The sequence below is a fragment of the Pimephales promelas genome, chromosome 2, assembly GCF_988280905.1.
Source record: "Pimephales promelas chromosome 2, fPimPro1.hap1.1, whole genome shotgun sequence".
Classification (NCBI taxonomy): domain Eukaryota; kingdom Metazoa; phylum Chordata; class Actinopteri; order Cypriniformes; family Leuciscidae; genus Pimephales; species Pimephales promelas.
The window spans coordinates 4,132,063-4,155,884 of record NC_142770.1 but is presented as its reverse complement, the minus strand read 5'-3'; the positions used below and the strand labels follow the sequence as shown (position 1 = coordinate 4,155,884).

General features: G+C 35.8%; 1 protein-coding gene across 1 annotated transcript; it reads left to right on the top strand.

The window, feature by feature from the left end:
• Window positions 1-2,548: 2,548 nt before the first annotated feature.
• On the top strand, window positions 2,549-23,589 carry LOC120486617 (uncharacterized). The gene is made up of 8 exons (XM_089120845.1): window positions 2,549-2,899; window positions 3,683-3,997; window positions 6,322-6,648; window positions 18,397-18,729; window positions 18,916-19,260; window positions 20,623-20,726; window positions 22,187-22,300; window positions 23,041-23,589. The coding sequence occupies exons 1-8, from the start codon at window positions 2,857-2,859 to the stop codon at window positions 23,131-23,133; spliced, it is 1,674 nt and encodes a 557-aa protein (XP_088976971.1). The 5' UTR covers window positions 2,549-2,856; the 3' UTR covers window positions 23,134-23,589.
• The last annotated feature ends 233 nt before the right edge of the window (window positions 23,590-23,822 follow it).

The window sequence follows — 23,822 nt, the reverse complement described above, 5'->3', positions numbered from 1 at the left end:
GATCCTTCCCAACCGACCTATCAATCAAACCCTGATTCGGCGGAGCACTCCACCTGATGAAACACTTAGAAGCTTCATTTAGCCTTTGTCACTTGACTGTTGGTGTTTTGAATCACGCTTCCGATCAGTGTTTCGAATCATTAATGCTTCGGGATCTCGCAAAGCTTCGGAACGTCTGTTTCGCGCCAGCCATCCCTAAATCTGAGCATTACCAGCTTCACTTATTACCAACCAGATTTACTTTATTTCTGGTAGAAGTCTACAGAAGTTCTTGTTGAAAATTAACTGAGGTTAAGATGTTTATTATTTATTGAAAATAAAGTTTGATGTCACCATTCTAATTGTTACCCGCATCAGGGTTGGGAAGCCTGAATGGGTAAGTTGAATGAACCACTTTTGCCGGCTTGGTGTCTGTAGAAAAATAAGCACGCGCTGTGAGACAGGAGTACTGGCTGCAATCCCCGGCAAAGTTTAATTAACTCCTAATTTTCTTATCTCTCAATGTATTCACAACATTAACATCTTTGCTTTTACATAAAACACTTGTTTCTCTAACCCAACACATTCCATTAAACAAATAAATGTTTAGATTACATTTTCAATAGAAGTTTTTCCAAAAAGTTACTTTTGTCTGTATTTGTTCTGGAACACATTATAATCACAATACATTGACCTGCTATAATGTTTTTAACATCACCACGAACATTAATTCCAGATTCACATCGTCACATAAATGAATCTCGTATTCAGTTTCACATAACCGCATGTTGTACATAAAAGTCGCCATTTTGGCTCTAACTCACGCGGGCCGCCATTTTGGCTCGAGACAACTCTAGATGCTAATGTACAATTAACTCGCTTAAACGTTACCATCCAATCACAATACACATATAAAATACATTAGAAACATTCCTAAACTCTTTCCACGTGAGTATTTTATCTAACTTCACCTCAATTTCACATATTTATCACTTGTGTGCAATCAGACCATTTCACAAGATGTAAACACTGGTCCAGAAGCACTTCCTGTTTCAGTTTGTAACTGTTTTCTTTATTTCACATGTAAAGAAAACATCTTAAAGATGTTTGTTTAACTTTTTGATTCAGTTTTAAATGTGCTGTTGGTTGTATTTTATCCCAGCTTTTATGTAGTGTTAAAAAACTGAAACAGGAAGTGCTTCTGGACCAGTGTTGTTTACATCTTGTGAAATGCATGCGTTAATCAAACTAACAGTCTTTTCAGTAACACATCAATCAACATGTTTGAAACACAGTATTTAACATCAGTTTTGACCAATTTATGAATCGTTTTTTGCTCACCTGTAGAAAAATAAGCACGCGCTGTGAGAGTACTGGCTGCAATCTCCGGCAAAGTTTAATTAGCCTAACTCTGAAGCAACCGGAGCAGTACCTTCACGTAACAGCGCTAACGCCCTCTACAGGAGACAATAATAACAGCAACCTTTTCTTTACATACCCCAAAGATAATGATGAATTGAACCAACCATTAACAATTGTAAAAGCCCCAGATTTATTAATAACACACATTTTTTTAAAGGGGTCTTTTTTTACTCCTTTTTATTTTAACCTATATACAAACGTTTCAACCTACTACATAGTGATCAGTGTTGGCCTTAGTTGAGCTTTTGACCTTTTCACATTAGCTTCTCTCTGCTCAGATGTATCTGATTGTTATGTTGAGAACAGTAAAAGAAAATACAATCAGATGTTGTGAACTGATTGATGAGTAGAATGTAATCATGTAGTGGCTTAACTCACAAATATTGTGTGTGAGTTTTAAACAGGTGATATGTTATTAATTTTGTTGTATTATTGTGATTCAATAGCAAGAGAACCAGCACATTTTTTATCAAACGTTTTTTTTTTTAAACGACATTTACACATTTTGAATATGAATACATACATTTTAGATAACACTTTATTTTGATGGTCCCTTTTGATCATTCTGTTGACTATGAAACTTTTCAACTACACGTCAACTAACTTGCATTAGAATATTAGTAGACTGTCTGCTTAATATAATGCGATTATATAGTTCTGTAAAAGCACTTTGGTCAACTTTGTTTTTTAAAGTGCTTAACAAATAAAGTTGGATTGGAATACCTGCAAGCTCTTTATTGTGATGGCCCTCCAACAGACATTATACTGACTGTAAGTAACATTGCTCCTACATGTATTCTAACCTAACCCTATCAGTCACTCCACTAATACTCTAATAAGAGTTACACATGTAAGGCAGGTGCCAGTAAGTCTGGGCTAACCCGCGAGAAAGCAAAAGACTCTCCTGAGAATTAACATTTGATTGAATCCCTTTCACTAGATAGGCATTAGAATACTGTGATGATGAATGTCATTGTGCCACATTTACTTCACATGTATACCTTACCTTTAAAAGGCTTTTTGAATTAGTTCTGCCCATATTTGCTCAGCCCTACACATTTTACAATTCTACTAGTGTGGGTCGTCAGTGAAAGGACTGAAATCGCTCAGATTTCATTTAAAATATATCTTGATCTATGATCTAAAGTTGAACAAAAGTGTTGTGGTTTTGGAACAACATGAGGCCGAGTAAATGATATCGGTTTCATTTTTGGTTTAACTATCCCTTATCATAACTTTAGGTTTAGAAAGAAAATGTCTGATTCTAGTAAAAATACCAATGTTGCTTAACCCGCTGCCTGGACATTTTATCTGGGAAAGGAATGTCAGCAAAACAAGCCACAACAAACTAAAACAACTTTCGGTTTGCATTTATAAAGAACACAATTCTACTTGTGCATTTAGATGAACAAAAGCTTTTATATCCACAGAATCAGGGCTGTGTGATACTGTAAAATGGGGATCTTTATTTTGCTCTTAGTGTGCGTGTTAAAGAGTGGTAAGTGCAAAATTAATTTCTTACAATGCCTTTTTTGAATGATAATGAAACAAAAAGTGTGAAGTGTGAAAACGACACTGTTTGATTTTGTACAGGTGTAATCATTTATTATTTAGCTACATTTTTGTTCTTTATTTATTGTTATTTAATGAGGTTGCTGTAACAAATTGTGTGTAAAATTGTATCCTGGTCATTTATTCTGAATCACTATTATTTTTTTAGAGCAATACTCTATATAACTTGAATTGCTTTGTTCAGTCCACAACTTTTAATTGCTGATAAATCGGATAAATGCATTGATACAGAACAATTAAAAAGAAATTAATTAATATGGTGGAAAATAGCAATAAACTCATTTACACCGGGGTCCAGGGATTGATAAAACGATTTATAATCTCTCTGTGGGAAGGGGATGTGTATGAAGAGGTGTTTGAGAGTAAGATCATAAATATGTAAATAATGATGTTCTTCAGCAATTTGATTTCATGAGTTACATAATTAAAGGCAATTTGGTTGCAGTATTTAGACATATAGACATTACATAAAAAATACTTGACAATGCATACATACACCCTTAAGAATCATATCTAATTGCTTCCCAACATTGGAAAATTAAAATTATGAAACATATGATTAAAACTGTCCAGACTGGTTTATTCTAAAACGAATGGAAGAGTTGAAACTCGAAGTGCTTCCCTTTCTTTCAAACAAGCAAAGAATATTTTCACTGCACTTTCCTATTTTATAATTGTGTTCAGCTTATAATTAACTCTGTGTCTTCAGGTGTTCCTGTTGTTGGTAAACATGTAGTGACTGTGAGCCAGCGCGATTCAGTCACTCTATACACTGGTGTCACAACAGACCAACAAGACATTAAATGGTATTTTAAAAACGCGGTCATTGCTGAAATCACTGGAGATCAGAGTAAGATCTGTACAGATGATCAGTGTAAAGAGAGATTCAGAGACAGACTGAAGCTGGATCACCAGACTGGATCTCTGAACATCACAGACATTGGAAAAACAGACTCTGGAGAATATCATTTACAGTTTAACAGCAGCAGCGACAGTGAAAAGATCTTCAAGGTTATTGTCCAGGGTAAGTTGGGTGGAAGGCAGGTTATATATATAGACATTTGTGTAGTAAATTTACAGTTATAATAATTTTGTAATCATAAGAAATAATGTTCTAAATGATTGTCGTTTATGGGTCATTCTACGGAAAATGTAGCCTAAATATTTCTGTCCCTAGCCTTTACAGAAATATTACACTTAAAAAAACACTTTAGAATTACAATTTCTTTACATTTTTAAATTAAACAATATGTTATTTGAACAATTACACCTTCTTGAATCATCAAGTGGCAATATCTAATTTTTTATTAATTATAGAATTCCAAACACCACAGAAGTGCTCGTCACCACCGCCATGTACAGAGGTTAAAATGCTTTATTTGAGGTCAATAACAGTTATTTACACCATTTAAAATACAATAATGTATATATAACTATCTAATATATTATATAAATGACATGCAGAATAAATATTATAAAATTTATAATGAAAGTAGTGGACCCCTGGAGTTGTGTCACTGGTGTTACCGTTAAACAAAAATCTCTAATTTTGAAGTAAAAAAATCATACTGATGACATCACTTGACTTCCTTCTTCCAATTTCCTGAATTTCTATGAAGAAAAGCCCATAATAAAAGCACTCTGTCTCTTTTCAGTTATCAGAAATATTCTCATTTATCTCGTGATTTCATACGAAGCTTTTAGTTGAGGTCACTGGTATGACCTAATTTATTGATAGGTAGTTGTAAAAAAATTAGAATACAAATGGATTAAACTACTTAATTTAGTTAGTATACCATGACTTGTTAGTATAACATGTGGTTTGATACCTTGCTGCAGCCATTTTGTAAAATGAATTTTTCATGAAAATTGTCGCTGGTGTTACGGTCACTGGATGGTGTCAACTTTCTTATAACACCAGTAACACAAGTGACTCCCATTTATAGATAAACTTTACTCAAAGCTATTCATTTAGATTATATGACAATTTAGTCTCATCTGTTTAATTATAGTTGAAGAATAATGATATTTGGTCTTATGATTCATTGTGTCACTGGTGTTACCGTCTTTTTTTATTCTGTCACATTAAATACAATGCCATACAGTATGTGACATGATAATAATTTTACACCTATTTAATTCTGCTACACTCAAAAGTTAAGATTTAAAGGATTGCATCATTAGGCTACTTGATTTTAACTGGTTTTCAAATATTTTCATTGTTATAGCAAACAAGGTTGCGCAAATGAACTAACCTCATTCAAGCACACTTTTAAAGGGATAGTTCACTTTGAAATTAATTTTTGATGTGTTTTATCTTACCTCAAGAGCATCCAAGATGTAGGTGTCTTTGTTTCCACAGTATTTTCAATTTTGACATTTTTCAGTCAAACCGTTGTTGTCTATCAGTCATACACTGGAGGCTAAGGGGGTCCACCAAAAAGCATGCTCAGAGAAGTCCAAATTAAACATGATTTAATGACTCGTAAATGTAAGTACACATTGATGGCCTAAGATCACTTCAGGCGTAACATTGAACTGATTCAGTTCGGTTCAGTTGGACATTGAACAACTGATTCAGATCACTTGGACGTCACTGTGATTACACGAAGTAAAAACGATATAAATACGGTTTGTTTTCTCACACAAACCGCTCGTTTCGTGTCTTAGGCCATCAATGTGTACTTACATTTACGAGTCATTAAATCATGTTTAATTTGGACTTCTCTGAGCATGCTTTTTGACGTGGACCCCCTTAGCCTCCAGTGTATGACTAATAGACAACAACGGTTTGACTGAAAAATGTCAAAATTGAAAATACTGTGGAAACAAAGACACCTACATCTTGGATGCCCTTGAGGTAAGATAAAACATATCAAAACTTAATTTCAAAGTGAACTATGCCTTTAACAAACCTGATTAAAATAAATAAAACAATGTCCTTATTTGTTGCATTGATATTATTTTTTGTAACTCTGACTACATGTGCTGAAAAAAATGAAATAATATTTCATAAAAACATTTAATATTGCCAAAGAAGTAAGGCAACACCAGTGACAAAAAAATGGTACATGCACAAAAATATAAAAAAAAAAAATCATTAAACTGTCATTTATGATTATTCATAAAGTCAAAGGGTAATCTAATAATGTGGTGTAAGTTTAAATGTTAGAAAAAAAAATACATTAAGACATCTTGTCACACCAAAAGTGGATGTTTCTGTAGAATGACCCTTATATTCTCATTTTAGTAATGAATTAAATTGTATGTTATACACTTGCATGTGTAAAATGAGTACCGTGTGGGTCAAAAATGACTCCTTTCAGCATCCGTTGGTTTGTGTTTCAGGTTTTTCTGTTGCACAACAAAAGAACATCATGGAGGGAAGATCTATCATTTTAGACGCTGGTGTAATTTTACAAAATGAAACCGTAACATGGTATTATAATGACATTCTCATCGCTCTTGTCACTGGAGATCTCAGTGATATCTGTACAGATGTTGAGTGTAATGTTAGTAATGATATATTCAGAGACAGACTGGAGCTAGATTTTTGGGGTTCATGGTCTCTGATCATCAAAGACGCGAGTTCCACAGACTCTGGGCTTTATACAGTAAAGATCAACAAGAGCAAGAGTTTCAGCATCACAAGGAGCGTCACTGTGACCATTAATGGTGAGTTAAGGCACTTGCAGTTTTAGAAAACAGTTATTAAATCGACCCAATACATTTTTTTATACTTGTAAAACTTTTTGTGAAGTGAATATCATACCAGCTTCGCATGCATGTCAAAGTGACAATTTTCACCTTGTTACTCTCACAATCACGTAATGTTTACCAATGTTATTAAAGTGTATTAAAGTATTAAAGCGAGAGTTCACCCAAAAATAAAAATATCGCATGATTTACACTCCCACAAACCATATTACAAGAATATTAAAAAACTAATTATAAAACTAATAATTCAACTAATAATTAAAGCATGGGTCACCAAACTAAGGCCCGCGGGCCGAATCAGGCCCGCCACACCCCTTTGACTGGCCCCCCAACCCCTCTGCCCCCCACTACTTGAACCGGCAATCCCCAAAAGTCGTCATGGCCTATTTTTTTAAATTGCTTTTTGGAAAATAATAACATGTCTGCATTTGGTATTTTGTTGTTTATTGAGCATGCTCACCTGGATATAGGCATAAGAGCTGACTAGTTCTATTACTCATGTTGTTGTTATAATTTCAATGTTTATTTATTTGACCTTTATTAAGTGCTGTACACAATTATTATAAATAGTAACAGGCCTACCTATAATTTATAATTTTTCATTCATCCTTACCAGTGCCACTCACCTCAACTAGGCAGATGTTTCTTACCTTGACAGGTTTGATGTTATTTGTATTCGAAAATAAATAAATGGAAAATCTGTGGTGTTTCAAATTAAAACAAAGTGTGAAGACTCGATTACTACTTTAGCAAACAACTATTAATGATAAACAAATATGGCTGTGCCAGGCTAGTAATCTCTACTATGAGGCCTGCTGGTGGTCAGTTTGGTCTTGGTCACACAATTCTATTTTATATAGCCCCGGCCCCCCATCACAGTCAGGAACGATAATGTGGCCCCCAGAGAAAAAAGTTTGGTGACCCCTGAATTAAAGCCATATTAAAGAACCATCTTCTTTCAAATGAATACATTCAGATATATGTATATATATATATATATATATATATATATATATATATATATATATTCTGGCTTTTCCAAGCTTTTAATGGTAGCATGTGACCCAAGACTTTGAAGCCAAAATAAGTGCATCCAAGTAATCCTTCCGGTTCAAGGTAAATAAAGGCCTTCTGAAGTAACACGATAGGTTTAGTAAGGAAAAAACATTGATGTTTAAAACTTTATAAACCATAATAACCAGCTTCCGTCAAGTGTATTTTTTTACGCTACACTCTAAAATTGCTGACTTGCTTTAACCCAAATTTGGCTGAAATATGGACAAAAACAACCGTTGGGTTAAAAATATAATTTAAAAATATAACCCAATGGCTGGGTTTCTCTATATTTGACCCAAATTTGGGTTAAAAAGACCCAGCAATTTTTAGAGTGTATACATACATGTTGACGAACACAGACTCACAGAGGATACAGCAAAACAAACCTCTAGTCACACATTTTTACAACGAGCATGTGTATTAATGGGTGGTTGATTATGATTTCACTTTTCTTACTTTAGTAAGTGTGTAATGTTGAGCAAAGTTACAATGCTCAAAGTTGCAAAATGGAGATATTTTCTTTGAAAGAAATTTCTTTTTAAAGGGACTCTGTGTAGATTTTTAGGTATTTTATTATCTGAAATCAATATTTTTATTCATAAATATGTCTTCAATGGTGTACAAATACCTCTGCAAATTATCTGACTTATCCTCGTAAATGAAGAATTTATTATCTTTATGCACATGGGACGGGTAGGTTCACTGAGGCTTCCATGTCCGTTCCGCCATCTTGAAAACTATAATAGCAGAGAGGGTCAAAAAGTACCACCAGCCAAACGCGTTTCCACAACGCGTTTTCGTTCAGACTCAGAGCCATCGTCACGTCACATTGAGAGGCGCATTCCCTGCAAGTTTAAACGGCTGCATTGCACTCCTATGATTGCTGATTGCTCTTTTGCTCTATTATTTGTTGCGGACCATATGCCGAGTCACAGGAGAATGCATCCTCCTCGCAAAAAAAGGCCAGACTTGAACGAAAAAGGAAACGTGACCGGAGATTGCAAAAAACAAGGCCATTAATTTTTCCGTCATAAAATTAAAAATAAAATGGTCTTTTGACAATTCAGGGCCGGGGGAGCTCGTCCTCAAATCATTTAACATTATGCGCCGTGCTTTCAGTTTCGGTTTTCAATTCGATTTATGTTCTCTTCTCTATATTGGATTATGAAATTAATAAACCTCCCCTTTCAATCAGATTGAAATTTAGGATCGAATAAGGTGTGATTGAGCAGCCTATTCGATAACTAATGTATTATTTGGGCACAATATACACAATACATACACAATAACAGCCTAGCTGTTCTGTCTGCCCAGCGCTTCCACAGGGCCGCGCGCGGGTGTGTGTGTTTGTGTGTGTCCATACCTGGTCCATACCAGACACACTGCCAGTCTCCGTTCAGAATCGATTGGTTCACGGAAATTGGTGGTCTTGTTTTTAATATGTGGCTCCAGAATCGCTAGCAAAGCATCAAACTGTCCCGCTGACATTCTGAGGTAAATTTTGAATCGCTCAGGATAATTCCTCTCGGCGCAATTTCAGGATTGGATGGATATTTTCCATTTCTTCTCTTTTCAATATGAGAGAGGGCAAAAATCATCCTCTCTGCTTGACGAATCCATTTGGTCATTTTGCGTTTTTCCCCGCAAAGGTTTAATAAATACGCAACGGACTCAGTGTGCAAGGTTTCTATGCGTGACGAATTTTTAGGCTGACGTACAGGAAAATACGCATACGAAAATTTCGTACTCAGTGTGCAATGGCCTTAAATATCGGGATAGCGTTTTCAACCGTGGAAATAGCTAATGCAGCAGAAAGATTTCAGAAGAGACGCTGAAGTTGCCTGCTTTCTCCTCGACAGGTTAGTCAATGTTACAGTCTGACTTAATTTTTTGTCATTGCTTGGTTGTGTACTTTATTATATAGACAGTATAACATTTATAGGTAAAAAAGTTAAACAAGGTCTTTGATGAATAGCAGCTATTGACTACTTTACTCGCAGCTATTGTGAAGGAAGGTGCTAAAAACAAGGTTTGTAAGTTAATTCTTTATAACCTATAAATTCAGTAAGAATATAGAGATAATGATTGTAAGAAAATATTGCTCTCTGTAAGATTTTCTATAGCTTTCTTTTTATATATAAATGATCAATTAGCTAAAATTGTGATTTTGCTATGTGGATAAGATTGTACAGAGAATTAAAATTAATTTATACAGCTAGACACATAAATTGTACACATAAGTTAACACATAAGTTGCTGTTTTTTTTTTAAGTTACAAACCTGTTCACCCGGAGAAAAACTCGATGAAGTGTTACTACAAGACATCCTGTCATAGCATTTTTGGTACATAACGGCAACCGTAGATGCAATACGCACTTGAAAATGCGAGGCGCTGGAGAGCAAAATTCGTTTGAATGCAAAATACTATTTAACCACTAGATGGGGGTATTTCCTACACAGAGTCCCTTTAAGGACTACAACAAATGACAGACATTCTTCGCGGGTTAGTGACATCACAAGCCCTAAAATTTACATAATCCCTGCTTCCGTCAATGCAATTTATAGATTATCATGACAGAAGCTGTTAATCAATGACTAGAAGATAACTACACATAAGCTACATAAATTCCTCGACTAGCCTTTCAGAAATGTTGTCTACTATTGTGACTTCTTCTTAAGTCTTTGTCTGACTCCAATTTTAACATAAAAGGCTAAAAGTTCTCCCTGTGCCGGGAGCAGCAGCACACTTGAATTTAAAGGGACAAACACAAAAAATTGTGCGTTGATCACACTCAAAAACTGACAAAGTTAACATATAAAAATAAATGTGGGGTATTTTGAGTCGAAACTTCACATACACACTCTGGGGACATCAAAGACCTATTTTACAACTTCACTCAAAAAATTAACTAGGGAGGTTGTGCACTTTTTTTTTTTTGCTTTTTTTTTGTTTGTTTTTTTAGAAATTTAGAAAAGGGGAAAACTTGATAGTGTGTAAAAGTGTTAAATTGCATTGGAATTATTAAACCATTTAAATTACAGTGGGTTACCATTGTGGAGAAGAGTGGAGCATTTTGTTTTTCTGTCGACTGATTTCATTATTTTCAATTGCTTTGAATAAAGGAGCATGTAAATCTTAGCATTCAAGATGCTAATATGTGCTTCTGCTAACAAATACCTAGCTAAAGTCTATCAATTTAATTAAATGTCACTGAATCAAATGAAATATAAATGGATGAATGAATATAAGAAAATGCCTTTGAATCATGTCAGGAAGCCTTTAAAAAAAATCACGTTGAGACTACTTAAATTGGGTAATTTCAAATTACATAATTCCATTATGTTGAAGTTACATAAACAAATTATGTTTGTTTAACGTAATCCAGTTGTGTGGAACCTGTTGACAATTTAAAATTAATTAAAGACAACATAGTTTGAGTGTTGTGAAAAGGCCATTATACCCCCTTTTCACAAGTCGTATGTAGTGCGTGTACATACACACACACACACACACACCAGATAGTCGAAACAGAGTCGAAAGTATATCTGTAAAATCAGTTGCATTCCAGTAATAATGACTGTCTGTCTTTAAAATTCCAGTTCCAAGTCTGATACTTGCCGTCTACGCAACTGCTTTTCTGATGGTGGGCGTTTGTTCCTGTTGCATTGACCTTCTATGTCCGAATGGTGAATATTACAAACAGACAATTTAACACAATGGAAATAGTTTCATAAAAGGAAAATATTTTTTAAAGAAAACTAAAATATGCATGTCCTAATTCAGCAAGGAAATAATGTGTTTGAGTATGTTGTCATTGTTGAAACAGGTGTCAGAATGCAGCGCAATGATCAAGTGAAATCCCATCTGCACTGAATCTGCCAGATCTATGACATCTGTAAGTGGAATTTGTGTTTCCTCTATGTGTGGTCTCATTCATATATTAAAAAGTGCACTTTATTTTATGGTTTAAGTTACAAAAAAAAAAATGATACATTTATTATTATTATTAATAGTGGTAGTAGTAATTCTATAATTATTATTACCGGTATTATGATCCTGCTAGAGTCAGGTTGTAACAAATATGAGAACAGTTTTCCATTTTATTGTTGTTAATTATGACCAATGCAAATTAAGTATAACAATGTAAGCAAAGCAATATAACAGGGGATATATTACAGTGTTTTGTATTTTTAATAATTTTTTTAAATAATTGTTTGTATTTTTGTATGTAGTCTGCTACTTACGTATGCAAAGGTTCATGTACATATATGGGCTTTTAAACTATTGAGGAATATGCACTTTAAAATTAACAATGAAGACTGGAGTAATGATGCTGCAAATTCAGCTTTGATCATAGGAATAAATTACATTTTATGTTTACATAGAAACCACATAGTACACCCGGGATGATCACATTTAGACCAGTAGATAAAACCGGGTTCGTGCGTTTTTTGACTAATGTATTTATAATACTTCTGTTGTTGTTCATAGTTACTTCTGAAGTGTTTTAAAACATATTTTTAGATCGTTTGTTAGATCTAAAAAATATATTAAAAATATATATTTTTAGATCAGTGTCAACTAGCCTGAGTGAGGCTTTTGAGCAAAGAGTTTTTTTTACTGTATTTTTATGGTGGAGGAACTGACTGAGGCTGTTGAGGTACGTGCAATTTTTACTGTTTTTGTGGTGGAGGAATTGAGTGAGGCTGTTGAGGCAAGTGTATTTTTTACAGTATTTTTATGGTGGAGGAACGGAGTGAGGCTGTTGAGGCAGGTGCAATTTTTACTGTTTTTATGGTGGAGGAACTGACTGAGGCTGTTGAGGTAGGTGCAATTTTTACTGTTTTTATGTTGGAGGAACGGAGTGAGGCTGTTGAGGCAAGTGTATTTTTTACAATATTTTTATGGTGGAGGAACGGAGTGAGGCTGTTGAGGCAAGTGCAATTTTTACTGTTTTTATGGTGGAGGAATTGAGTGAGGCCGTCGAGGCAAGTGTATTTTTTACTGCATTTTAATGGTGAAGGGAAAGAGTGAGGCTGTTAATGGAAGTGCAATTTTTTATGTATTTTTTTATAGAGGAGACTGTTGAGGCAAGTGTAAGATTTCATATGACCCAATGAGTTTTAAAATAATTTTAAATCCCAAAGGAATCGGGAAAACCTTTCACAGGCGAGTATACGTGCTGTTTGTGTTTCTATGACCTCAACATTGCAGGTTTTTAAACCATAGCAACTTTTTAATGTCACGTAATCTAAGGACTATCTAAGTCTTTTTGTATTGCGTTTAATTGTCAACTAATTCTATAAAGATCTACAGGTATTCATTCATATGTATGAATATCTATGGTTGCAGATGTAGTACATTTGCTGTGTGTTCATGAATTAGCTTCTGCCTCCCTCATTTGCATTTCATCTTGTTTTTGTGTTCTCTTTCTCTTTTTGCAAGGTGGCGTCAAGCGATTCAGATTCTGTAGGTTACCTGTGATGAATCAAATCAAAAATGCGGTTGTCGCTTGAAGCTACTCCAACAATATTTTTGTGTGTGTATCAATTTGCTATTTTTTTTCTCTTCCATTTCCTGTTTTGATGTTGTTTGCTTAATTATTTTATGTCTTCCCTTAATAAATAAATATTTACTTTTGGGTTCATTTAATTTCCGTGTGTCACCTTTGTTTTTTATAGATACATTCGCATAGCTGAAATCAATGGAGACCTCAGTAAGATCTGTAAAGATGTTTGGTGTAGTGAAAATATTGAGATTTGTTTTGAATGCTCCCCTCAGCCATGGGGTTTGTAATGGTACGCAAAGCCATCTACTCCACGTGAAGATAGAAATGGATACAAGGGGTGAAGTAGTTGTAAAGCTTCTCATTGGAGCACTATCATGAGATTGATGCTGTTTTGCTTTTATCTTTCAGTAACAGAAAAACCAACTGACCAACAACAACCTCTTTCTGTTATTTACTGGGATCTTTACAATTTTATAATGTAATTTTAATATGTTGTAAAATTACAAGACAAAGCATGCTGGGAACCAACAATGGTGTCTAATAAAACCACATAATTGTACTAATATCCCGTTTGGACTACATCCCTCTACTACCTTCTTTAATGATGTCAATCAAACAGTTTTTTGACTAATGTCCGTGTAACGGGTACCTTGATGTCGGCACCCGTGAGGGACAGATTATTCTCCTGTAACACAGGAGAGAAACGAGGAGACAGTCGTGTCAGTTCAAGCTATCTGGAGTAATTCATTCACAATATATTCATTAAACAAATATCTGGTTCTCAGAGTCACATTATTCTTCACATATCACATTTTCAATGTCTTCTTAACATTATAATGACTTTTAGTGTTCATGTCAATTCACACTCTGCAATGGAATAAACTTCTTCTCAATTTCACATTCATGTTCACTGACTCTGTATTTCTATAGACCCCTTCACGGTCGACGTCACAGAAAAAAATGCGGTGCACAGTGCGCATGTCGGGGTCAGAAAAGTTCATTCCATCGTGCTGTAACCATAGTTTAAACCAGCTCCCGGAGAATTTCTCGTCAACATGCCTACTTGTTGCGTCGATAAATACTAACTTGCGATAAATACTAACATGCCTACTATGATTTTTGTTTTATGTATTTTTACATCGGCTATGTACACTGTGCATGCTTGTTCTAACCGTGTGTTGTGTCTTAATGAGTTTTTTTATGTTTTTTTTTTTTTTACATCACGCACTGACGCGATTTCCACACATCTCAGCGATAATTGGTGAAATGACAGACACACGTTTAGTTTAGCAATAATGACCCTGGAGGAAAGGTGACGAATGCTGGGTAAGTTAAGTGATTAGTAGCCTAGTCGTGACAGTTTTCTAGGGAAATATAACCATCAGTCTACAGTGCATCCGTCTCCAATATGATAAATAATTAACATTACCCTACCATGCAGGTGCAATTTGCAGTATGGATGTAGCTGCTAGCCTTCCCGCTTGTTGATCACGACCCAGGCTACATAGAGGTCTTTTTCCCCTGGCGCTGGCTCGGTAAAACCTCCGCTTTTAACACACAAAAGTCATCGCTTATATCGCTATATAAAACCGTCTGAATCGTTATCGCACCCGTTATCGTTAATATAACACGCGCTGAGAACGGGCTACCCGTGTGATCGGAGTGCAATCTCAAGCGCGTGTCATGTTTCTATGGCAACCAAAGCAGAGCTTCCGCCAAACCGCGCTTTACATTTTCTCCAATGTTTATAATAATATAAATGAACCGTCTTGTCTAATCTTAAAGTTTTGGTGGTCAGATTCAGACTCAATGAAGAGCAGAGAGCACAGATATGGTCAAGCTGAACAAGCAACAAACAATCGTTATTCAAAAGGGCAAACAGTTAAAGTTATTAAGCGAGTTAACTCGAGTCAGAATGTACATGTGCAAGGTTGCATTTGTCATCCATCACCGTGACATCAAGTGGACTTTTAAAGCTGAAATAATGCGTGGATTAAGCTTGGAATAACGAGATAAATAACATGGATAGAACTTTCTTGTCGGTGGATTAATGCATCAGTCAGTCAGTAACGAGACGACGGCTACTAAAATTAGGTAAGACAAAAAGTTTTATTTTTCGCAACTCGTGTGAAATAATGTCACAATCGGGTCCAGTCGGGTTTGTGTCTTCCTGCCGGGTTCGGGTCCAGTTTTCAAATAATAGACGGGTCCAGGTCGGGTCCGGGCAGTACGCAATGTACAAACATTGAAGGGGTCTATATTTCACACAATTCATCAAAAAAGAAATACAAAAACCATAGTAATATACTTCAATTACTACTCTTAAATGATTGATCATTTCTATTCACAGTATTTTACCAGTATTAAATTGCTGCAAATCACTCTCAGAATTATTAATAAATTTCAAATATAATTTTAAACCTTATTTAACACATTAACCATTATCAATCATTCTTCAAAACACATATATAATATATTAAACGATACCTATTAAACTTTAAAGCTTATAAAATACCTTCATGTGCATTTGTACAAGGAAAAGTATATTTTTAACTGACACGCTCACAAACGTTACATGTCACGTGCGTTCTCAGTAGGCCTCTAATCGGTCGAGCTTTTCTCTCTCGCTTAAATCAAACTCAAAACCAACCTCTACTTCTCTAAAACAATTCACTTATATTCTAAACACATTTCAGCATGGTTAAATTCAACTTTAAAGTGTTTTTATACATTTACCCACCTGTAACACAGGAGAGAAACGAGGAGACAGACGTGTCAGTTCAAGCTGGAGTCTCTGGAGTAATGAGAAACTCACGACTCGCACAGCTTAACACCTATCGCTCGACTCTGCCCCTAACGGTCAGGAGTAGCATTGCACACTTTTCACTTTTTCTTTTAAAAGGAATCAAATTTAGAATAAAACCCTTCTGAATGTTTCTTTTTTTCAAAATAACACAATAACATCAAAATAAAACAAATAATTTTGAATATACTTAATGTACAATTTCAACATTTTTGTGATCGTCACATCCGCCCACAGGAATGCTCTCTCAACTCCCTCAACTTGCGCACATTACTTACTGTGTTTACTCAGCTCTTACAGTGATTTTCTGAAGCAAAACTGACAGTTCATCTTTTGTGTTATGTACAATAAACTTTATTAAACTCATCAGTTGGATACACACAAGTAAATGACAAATATGTTATATTATAATAACTGTAATTAAACTACTAAACTATACCTGTTCCATCTCTATACAGCACTCTGACTCTGTAGGCATTATTGTCCGACTCGAAATGAACACCGTTACTGAGAGTTTCTGAAATTATCATCATGCTGTGAGATGAACTTGTCCTGAGAGACTGGGCGAGAGCTCATGAAGCTCCGCCCCCTGTGCCGACAGCTCATTTGCATTTAAAGGGCCCACAGTAAAACGGCGCGTTTTTCTGAGCCCCCCCAAAAATAACAATTTAGACATGCTGTCAAAAATGATCTGTTGGGTATTTTGAGCTGAAACTTCACATACACATTCTGGGGACATCAGGGACTTATTGTACATCTTGTGAAAAGAGGCATTATACTGGACCTTTAATAATAAATCCTTTGAAGATCTACAGATGCAATCATATGTGTAACTATGGTTGCAGACACGGTCTATTTGCTGTGTTCACGAACTGGCTTCCACCTCCCTCATTTGCATTTCCCTGTCACCAGATGTGGTTCGTTTTATTTTTGTGTATGCATTTGTTTGTTTTTTTCTCTTTCTTTTCCTGTTTTGATGTTGTTTGTGTAATGGGTTTTATATGGGGCTCTGTTGTTAAATTGCTGCATAAATGGGGACAGCGCCGTCTGCTGGCGGCACTTTCACATTGCGGCGTGGCGCTAAAACAACAACAACAACAACAACAACAACACAAAAACAGGTGGTGGTGAAATGTTCTCAGTAAAAGAACATTTTATTTTCCACAAATAAAATTGAGGTTGAGTGTTGAGTAGAAACCACACTGAACCACAATTTTCTTGATAAAATATACACAGTTTTTAATTATCACCTTAATTCTTAACTGAAAACTAAAAAGACCCATGATTCATTTTTTTATTGCACTCAGAGTGTAGTTACTACAGGTATGTCACAAAATGCTCTTTAAGTTTCTTTTAGAGTTTTTCCTTTTCTGAGTTCTGCCTTCCTGAACAACTGGGTTAAAGGTCAAAGGCTAGACTCAATTTAATGTAATGTGTTTTATTTCCACAAGTCTGCTTCACATTACTGTTACATGATTTATATAACTTAAATATAAACTTTTTAATGTTTCCCTTGTTTTATTATTAAAATAACTAGAATAATAAACTGCGATAAAAGTAGGCGTATGATGTAGCCTATTACAAAACACGGTGAAAACTCTTTTTTGCATATGCAAATTAGAAAAACGTTCATGCCATCGCTCTATTATAAGCTTCAGACACATTAACCTCAAGGAAATGCTTCACCATCTGCAGAAGAACTGAACGCTTATATGAACCAGAAACTTCATTCATTTTCTTTGGGGAAAAGTGGTGAAAATGAAGCTTCTCTTTAATTTGCTCTCTGTGATCGTGATTTTACTCGACCACGGTACGACAAAATTTGTTCCAATCTCTTTATCGTGTGTGTATTGATGGAAGGATTATTATCGGGTGACAACAAATCATAGAATCAGCCCAGACCAATTCCAGTGGCGATAAAATGGAAACTTTGAAATTACTTCATGGCATCATATACTGTTAGTAAATATTATTTTACATCAGTGCATAAACTGATCAAATGCTTAAAGGTCCCCTGATATGGGGTTATTTTATTATTTTATAATATTTCCTGGGTTGCCCTTATAAATGTTAGTATGTCTTTTTTAGATCAAAAATAGTCATAATTTAGAAATAAAAGGCATTTTTCCATAGCCTGATTTTAGCCTCTGCTTTGAACACTCTGTTGAAGGGGCGTGTCTGCTGTGGGATTCGGTGTATCCGCCCACTGCTGTCATTGGCTAACATGCTTGCATATGAAATAGCTACATGTGAAACTCTCTCGAATACTTTTAATACAGCTATTATACGTTTCTCTGCTCACAATCTGTATGATGTTTATAACTGTTTCTTCTGCAGGTGCGTCTGCTGTTTATACAGACAAAGTGTCAGTGATGGAGAGAGATTCAGTCACTCTAATTACTGGTGTTAAAACAGTTAAACCAGTTGATATTAGATGGTATTATAATGGCATTCGCATCGCTCAAATCAGTAAGATCAGAGACCAGAGTAACATCTGTACAGATGTTCAGTGTAATGAAGATAATGTGAGATTCAGAGACAGACTGAAGCTGGATCATCAAACTGGATCTCTGACCATCACAAACATCGCAGACACACACTCAGGACTCTATGAACTGAAGATTTTCAGCAGCAGCGACAGTGACAAGATCTTCAATGTTTCAGTTTATGGTGAGTCATTCATGAATGTTTACTGTAAAATCAGTTAAACACACATTGTTTTGTATTGTATTGGCACAAACCAAACTGTTTCTTTTCCACTCGAGTCTTTTCTTGTGTAATCGCAGTTCTTTCATGCTGTTTGTGTTGTTTGTTGTACGTATAAGATCCTACAGCATCTGTTGGTTTGTGTTTCAGGTGTATCTGCTGCTGAACAAGATGAAGTGAAGAGAAAATCAGTAAATGAGGGAGAATGTGTCACTTTTGATCCTGCCACGGCAATAAAACTAAATTATTTGATGATATGGTATTATAATGAATCTCTCATCGCTCTCGTCAGTGGAGATCTCAGTAAGATCTGTACAGATGTTCAGTGTAAAGAGAGATTCAGAGACAGACTGAAGCTGGATCATCAGACTGGATCTCTGACCATCATGAACACCACAAACACACACTCTGGAGAATATAAACTAGTGATAATCGTCTTCAACAGCAGCTTCAGCATCACTAGAGTGAAGAGATTCAATCTTACCGTCATTGGTGGTGAGTGTATAATTCAGCCAATAAATGCATTTTCCTTTGAGGATTTTTTTAAAAACAGTCCAATATTATTAAAATCAACTCAAAATGTGTTTTGTTTTGGGCTGCTAAAAAGCAAACTTTGTTATTAACATATGAAAACTGCATAATATTAGGCCCCGTCCACACTACTGTGTTTTCGTTTAAAAACGGAGACCTTTTGCTACGTTTGCACCTCCCGTCCACACTAAAACGGGAAAAACGAAGACCTAAAATGGAGAAGTTTAGAAACGCTGCAGCTGCGTTTTGCGTTTTCAAACTCCGGAGGGCGTTTTAGTGTGGACGAAACAAAACGGAGGAGTTTACAAACGATGACGCAGAGGCTCACGCTCGGCTCTATGATTGGGTGTCATCAGTCATGACGTATCTTTCCCTGATTCGCCAACCACTGTTTACACCGGCGCGCGCATGCCCAGTGTTGGTGAATGGTCACGTGATCCACGTTTTCAGTCGTTTTAGTGTGGACGGAGATAAATTCTACAACGCAGGTAAAACGTTAGCGTGGACAGAGATCGTATTTGTTTTAATTCTCCGTTTTTAAACGAAAACGCAGTAGTGTGGATGGGGCCTGAGGCTGTTTTATCTGCTGTGGTTATAAAACCACATTTAAAGGGTAACTAAATCCTAAAACAACTTTTTTTAGTTAAAGGAACACTCCGACTTTTTGGGACTTTAGCCTATTCACCTTACCCCCCAGAGTTAGATAAGTCCATCCATACATACCTTTTTCATCTCCGTGCGTGCTATAAGTCTGTTTGACGCACCCACCGCTAGCCTAGCTTAGCACAAAGACTGGATGTGAATGGTTACAGCTTTCATACTAATCCAAATGAGTGACAAAATAACGCAAACGTTTTCCTATTTACATGTTGTGGTTTGTATAGTCACAGAGTGTGCAAATATCAAGGCCATATGAGACACTTATGGTTACGTTTTTCTGGCTTATATATCTCAAATGTCAATGCAGAAATTGTATTGAATTTACTTCCGGCACCAGCTGTGGGCGGGACTGTGATGCTCAATTGTAGAGTGTGACAGCAGCTGTCACTCACTGCGGGTCTCAGGTGCACGCCCCCCGTTCAGCCCCGCCCTCGGCTCGTCCCTTCTATCTCCGCTGGGGTCTGCCCATTTTTTCAGCATTTTTCAAATATTACCAGTGGGTGAAGTCAGGCTCTGACCAGGGGTTTAGTTACCCTTTAATCAATATCACATGACTGATGACCAAAGTGGTGTAAATATCAGTCAGAAATATTAGCAAACACTGGATGGATATTCATTCACTCTCTTGTAATAATTTCTGTCTGTCTTTATCTGTTCCAAATTCAGGGTTGTCTTCAAGAGCTATAGCAGGAATATTTCTTTTTATCCTGGTTTCTGCTGCTGTGATTTACTATCGTTGCTGCAAGAGCCATGCACGAGCACCACATAATGTAAGTATTACAACGTTTGTTCTTTTATTTATTTATATAGCACCTTACAGACTACCAACGCAGTTCCAAAGTGCTGTACATTGCAGTAAAAACCTACAGAACAAGAAGACAAAACATAAAAAATGTGCTAATGTACTAAAATGCCAGAGAGTGGATAAGATTGTAACCGGTCCTTAAAAACATTTAGATTCAAGAAATATCTAACATCCAATGGCAGATAATTCCACAATCTAGGACCAGCGACAGAGAAAGCACGATCACCTTTCATTTTGAGATGCGCACGGGGAATAGTTAGAAAAAACTTGTTTGCTGATCTAGTCTTATGCCTGAACTGTAGAGCTTAATACACTCAGATAAGTATTCTGGCGCCATTCCGTGGAGTGCTTTGAAAACATATATATTATAATCTTATACTATCTCCTTAAATGTATAGGTAGCCAACCTAAACAAGATAAAAAGAAAGTAACATGATCTGTTTTCCCAGCATGCATTTATCAACAACCTTGCAGTAGCATTTTGTACTTGCTGCAAGCGGGCAATGTGTGTTTGACAGGTCCCAACATAAAGTGCACTACAGTAATCTACACGAGAGAAAATTTAACATAGCGTGGACAACTTTTTCCAAGGCGCTGGCGGAAAGAATTGGTTTCAATTTGGCTATTGCTCTTAAAGGGGTGATGAACTGAGAAATCAAATTTTCTTTGAGCTTTTGACATCTAAGAGGTCATCATATTATAAGAATATCCTCTAAGTTTCAGAACTGCAAATGTCCTTGTTAGTCCAATAAAAGCTTTTATTGACACCAGCCTCTGCAAACGACTCGTTTTTCAAAGTGGGGAACTATGACGTCAAAGAGGATAAAACCCTACCTCCGCAGAAGAAGATCTATGCCTACTTCAACACGGCCGGTTTAGCCCCGCCCACCGATTTGCGTATTACACACTTAGCTAAATAACATAGATGCCTACCTCGTGATGACAAACCGGATCGAGCTACCGAGCAACAAATATGCACTGACGAGTGAAACTCATTAAAAAATGAAACACTGTTATCCAGTCATAGCAGTGGGCGTTTACTTCCAAGTCTTCAATGCGAGACGCCCATAAAAACAGGAGCTTTTGGAGCTGGGCTCAAAACTAGGGTAGAAAATAGCCTATACTTATAAATTCATTCAGTTTTTTTAATGTAAAAGTCAAGCGGACGTCATAAGTTGACCTCAGACAACAATATAATAAAATGTAAAAAGCCAGTTCATGAACCCTTTAAATAGAAGAAGCAATTTCGGACCACTGTCGTCATATGTCGATCAAAAATAATAGATACATCAACAATAACTCCCATGTTCTTTATTTGATCCTCAGGTTCCCCTTGCTTGGGCCTAAGTGATCGATTAACATTTGGCTATCAACTGTGCGACCAAAAAGAATAATTTCAGTGTTGTTTTTATTCAATTCAACTAGATTTTCAGCCATCTACAGCTTTACTTCCTCCGGACACCCAAAGAGAATGGCATTGGAATCCTTACTATTGGATCTCAACGGCAAATAGACTTGAGTGTCATTTGCATAAAGAAGGTAAGAAATAGCATACTTCTTAAAAATCATATCCAACGGGAGCATATACAATGAAAACAGGATGGGACCCAATATGGACCCTTGTGGGACCCCACAGGAAATAGGTGATGGAGCAGAGTAGTTGTTGCCAGTCTTCACTTAAAAGGAACTAAATCCCAAATAAGAGACAAACCATTTTAGGACCGTCCCGTGAATACCAACAAACTGCTTTAGAAGGATCCAGTGATCAGTGGTGTCAAAGACTGCTGACAAATCCAAAAATATTAATTCTGCATGATTACCTGCATCCATAATTAAAAAAAAAAAAAAAGATAATTAACGCCTGACTCTTTACTGTGTCCACCCCTAAAGCCAGACTGAAATTTATCCAAAATACAACACTACAGAAGCAGATATTCACCAGTGAGGCAGTCAAAACAGTCAAAAACACTAATAACTCCCAGATAACATAAAGTACACATTTTCAGAGAGCAAGTGTCATATTAGAACACACACTAATGCTTCAACAACAGTTGAAGCAATTTAGATGTGAATATTGAAATCATAAAACTTCACTTTTGTATTACTGAGGTGAGGAGATGACAGTTTGATGCAGTTTAAAGACAGTGCTTAATATTTAGGAAATGAGAAATTCTGTACACAAAAAACAATTCCAAGTCTGTAGTATTTTCGTGTTTGTTTATCTGAAACAAATCCGTCTCATCATGTTTAACCTTCTGTGAATGTGTGTTTTCTTAAAGGAGCGTGATGCTGGTAACCCACCAAATGATCATTCCTTAAATCAGACTCATGCCGAGGCTCCCGATGAAACAATGGATTATGAAGAGAATTAGGAAATGATGGAGAGAAGAGGATCAGCTGAAACTCTCGTCACTTGATGGTGGAGTGTTACAGCCATAATAACACACATGTGTGTGTATACTTGATAAAACAATGCAATTAAACTTGTAATTCATACATTAGGAATATATTTATGTTCATGGCTGAAATGTGCAAAAATGAAGTTCACCTGAAGTTGAGATCAAACATCTGTGACATTTTATGAGGTGTATTGTATTATTTTTTTAAACTTATTGAATTATTTTATTTTGCTATTAAAAATAATTTTCTGATGAGTTTGTTAGAATATTATGACTGTTTGATGGAGACGATTTCCTTAACTTTTAATAAACTGTTTTTCCAGTCTTGCCTTCAGCTTTAAACTTGAGGTTACCCTTTTTTCTTTGGCAGCCATCTTGATCCCTTCTTGGATTTTTCTTTTTGTCTGGTGCGCACATGTGTCAACAGACTCCTTTGCTACCTCATTCATTTATACAATTTTTTAATTAAAATAAACACTATTTTTTGTCACACAAAATCTGTTACCCCATTAGTGTTCAATACAAACATGTATTTTTTCTGTAATCATTCATAATGAAAATAATTTTTTTTCTTAAGGTGTGACTTTACCATAGGACTTTACCCCCTTTCTTACTCAATCCCTCTAGTGGTCAAATTATGTATAATGTTATAGTTTCATCAT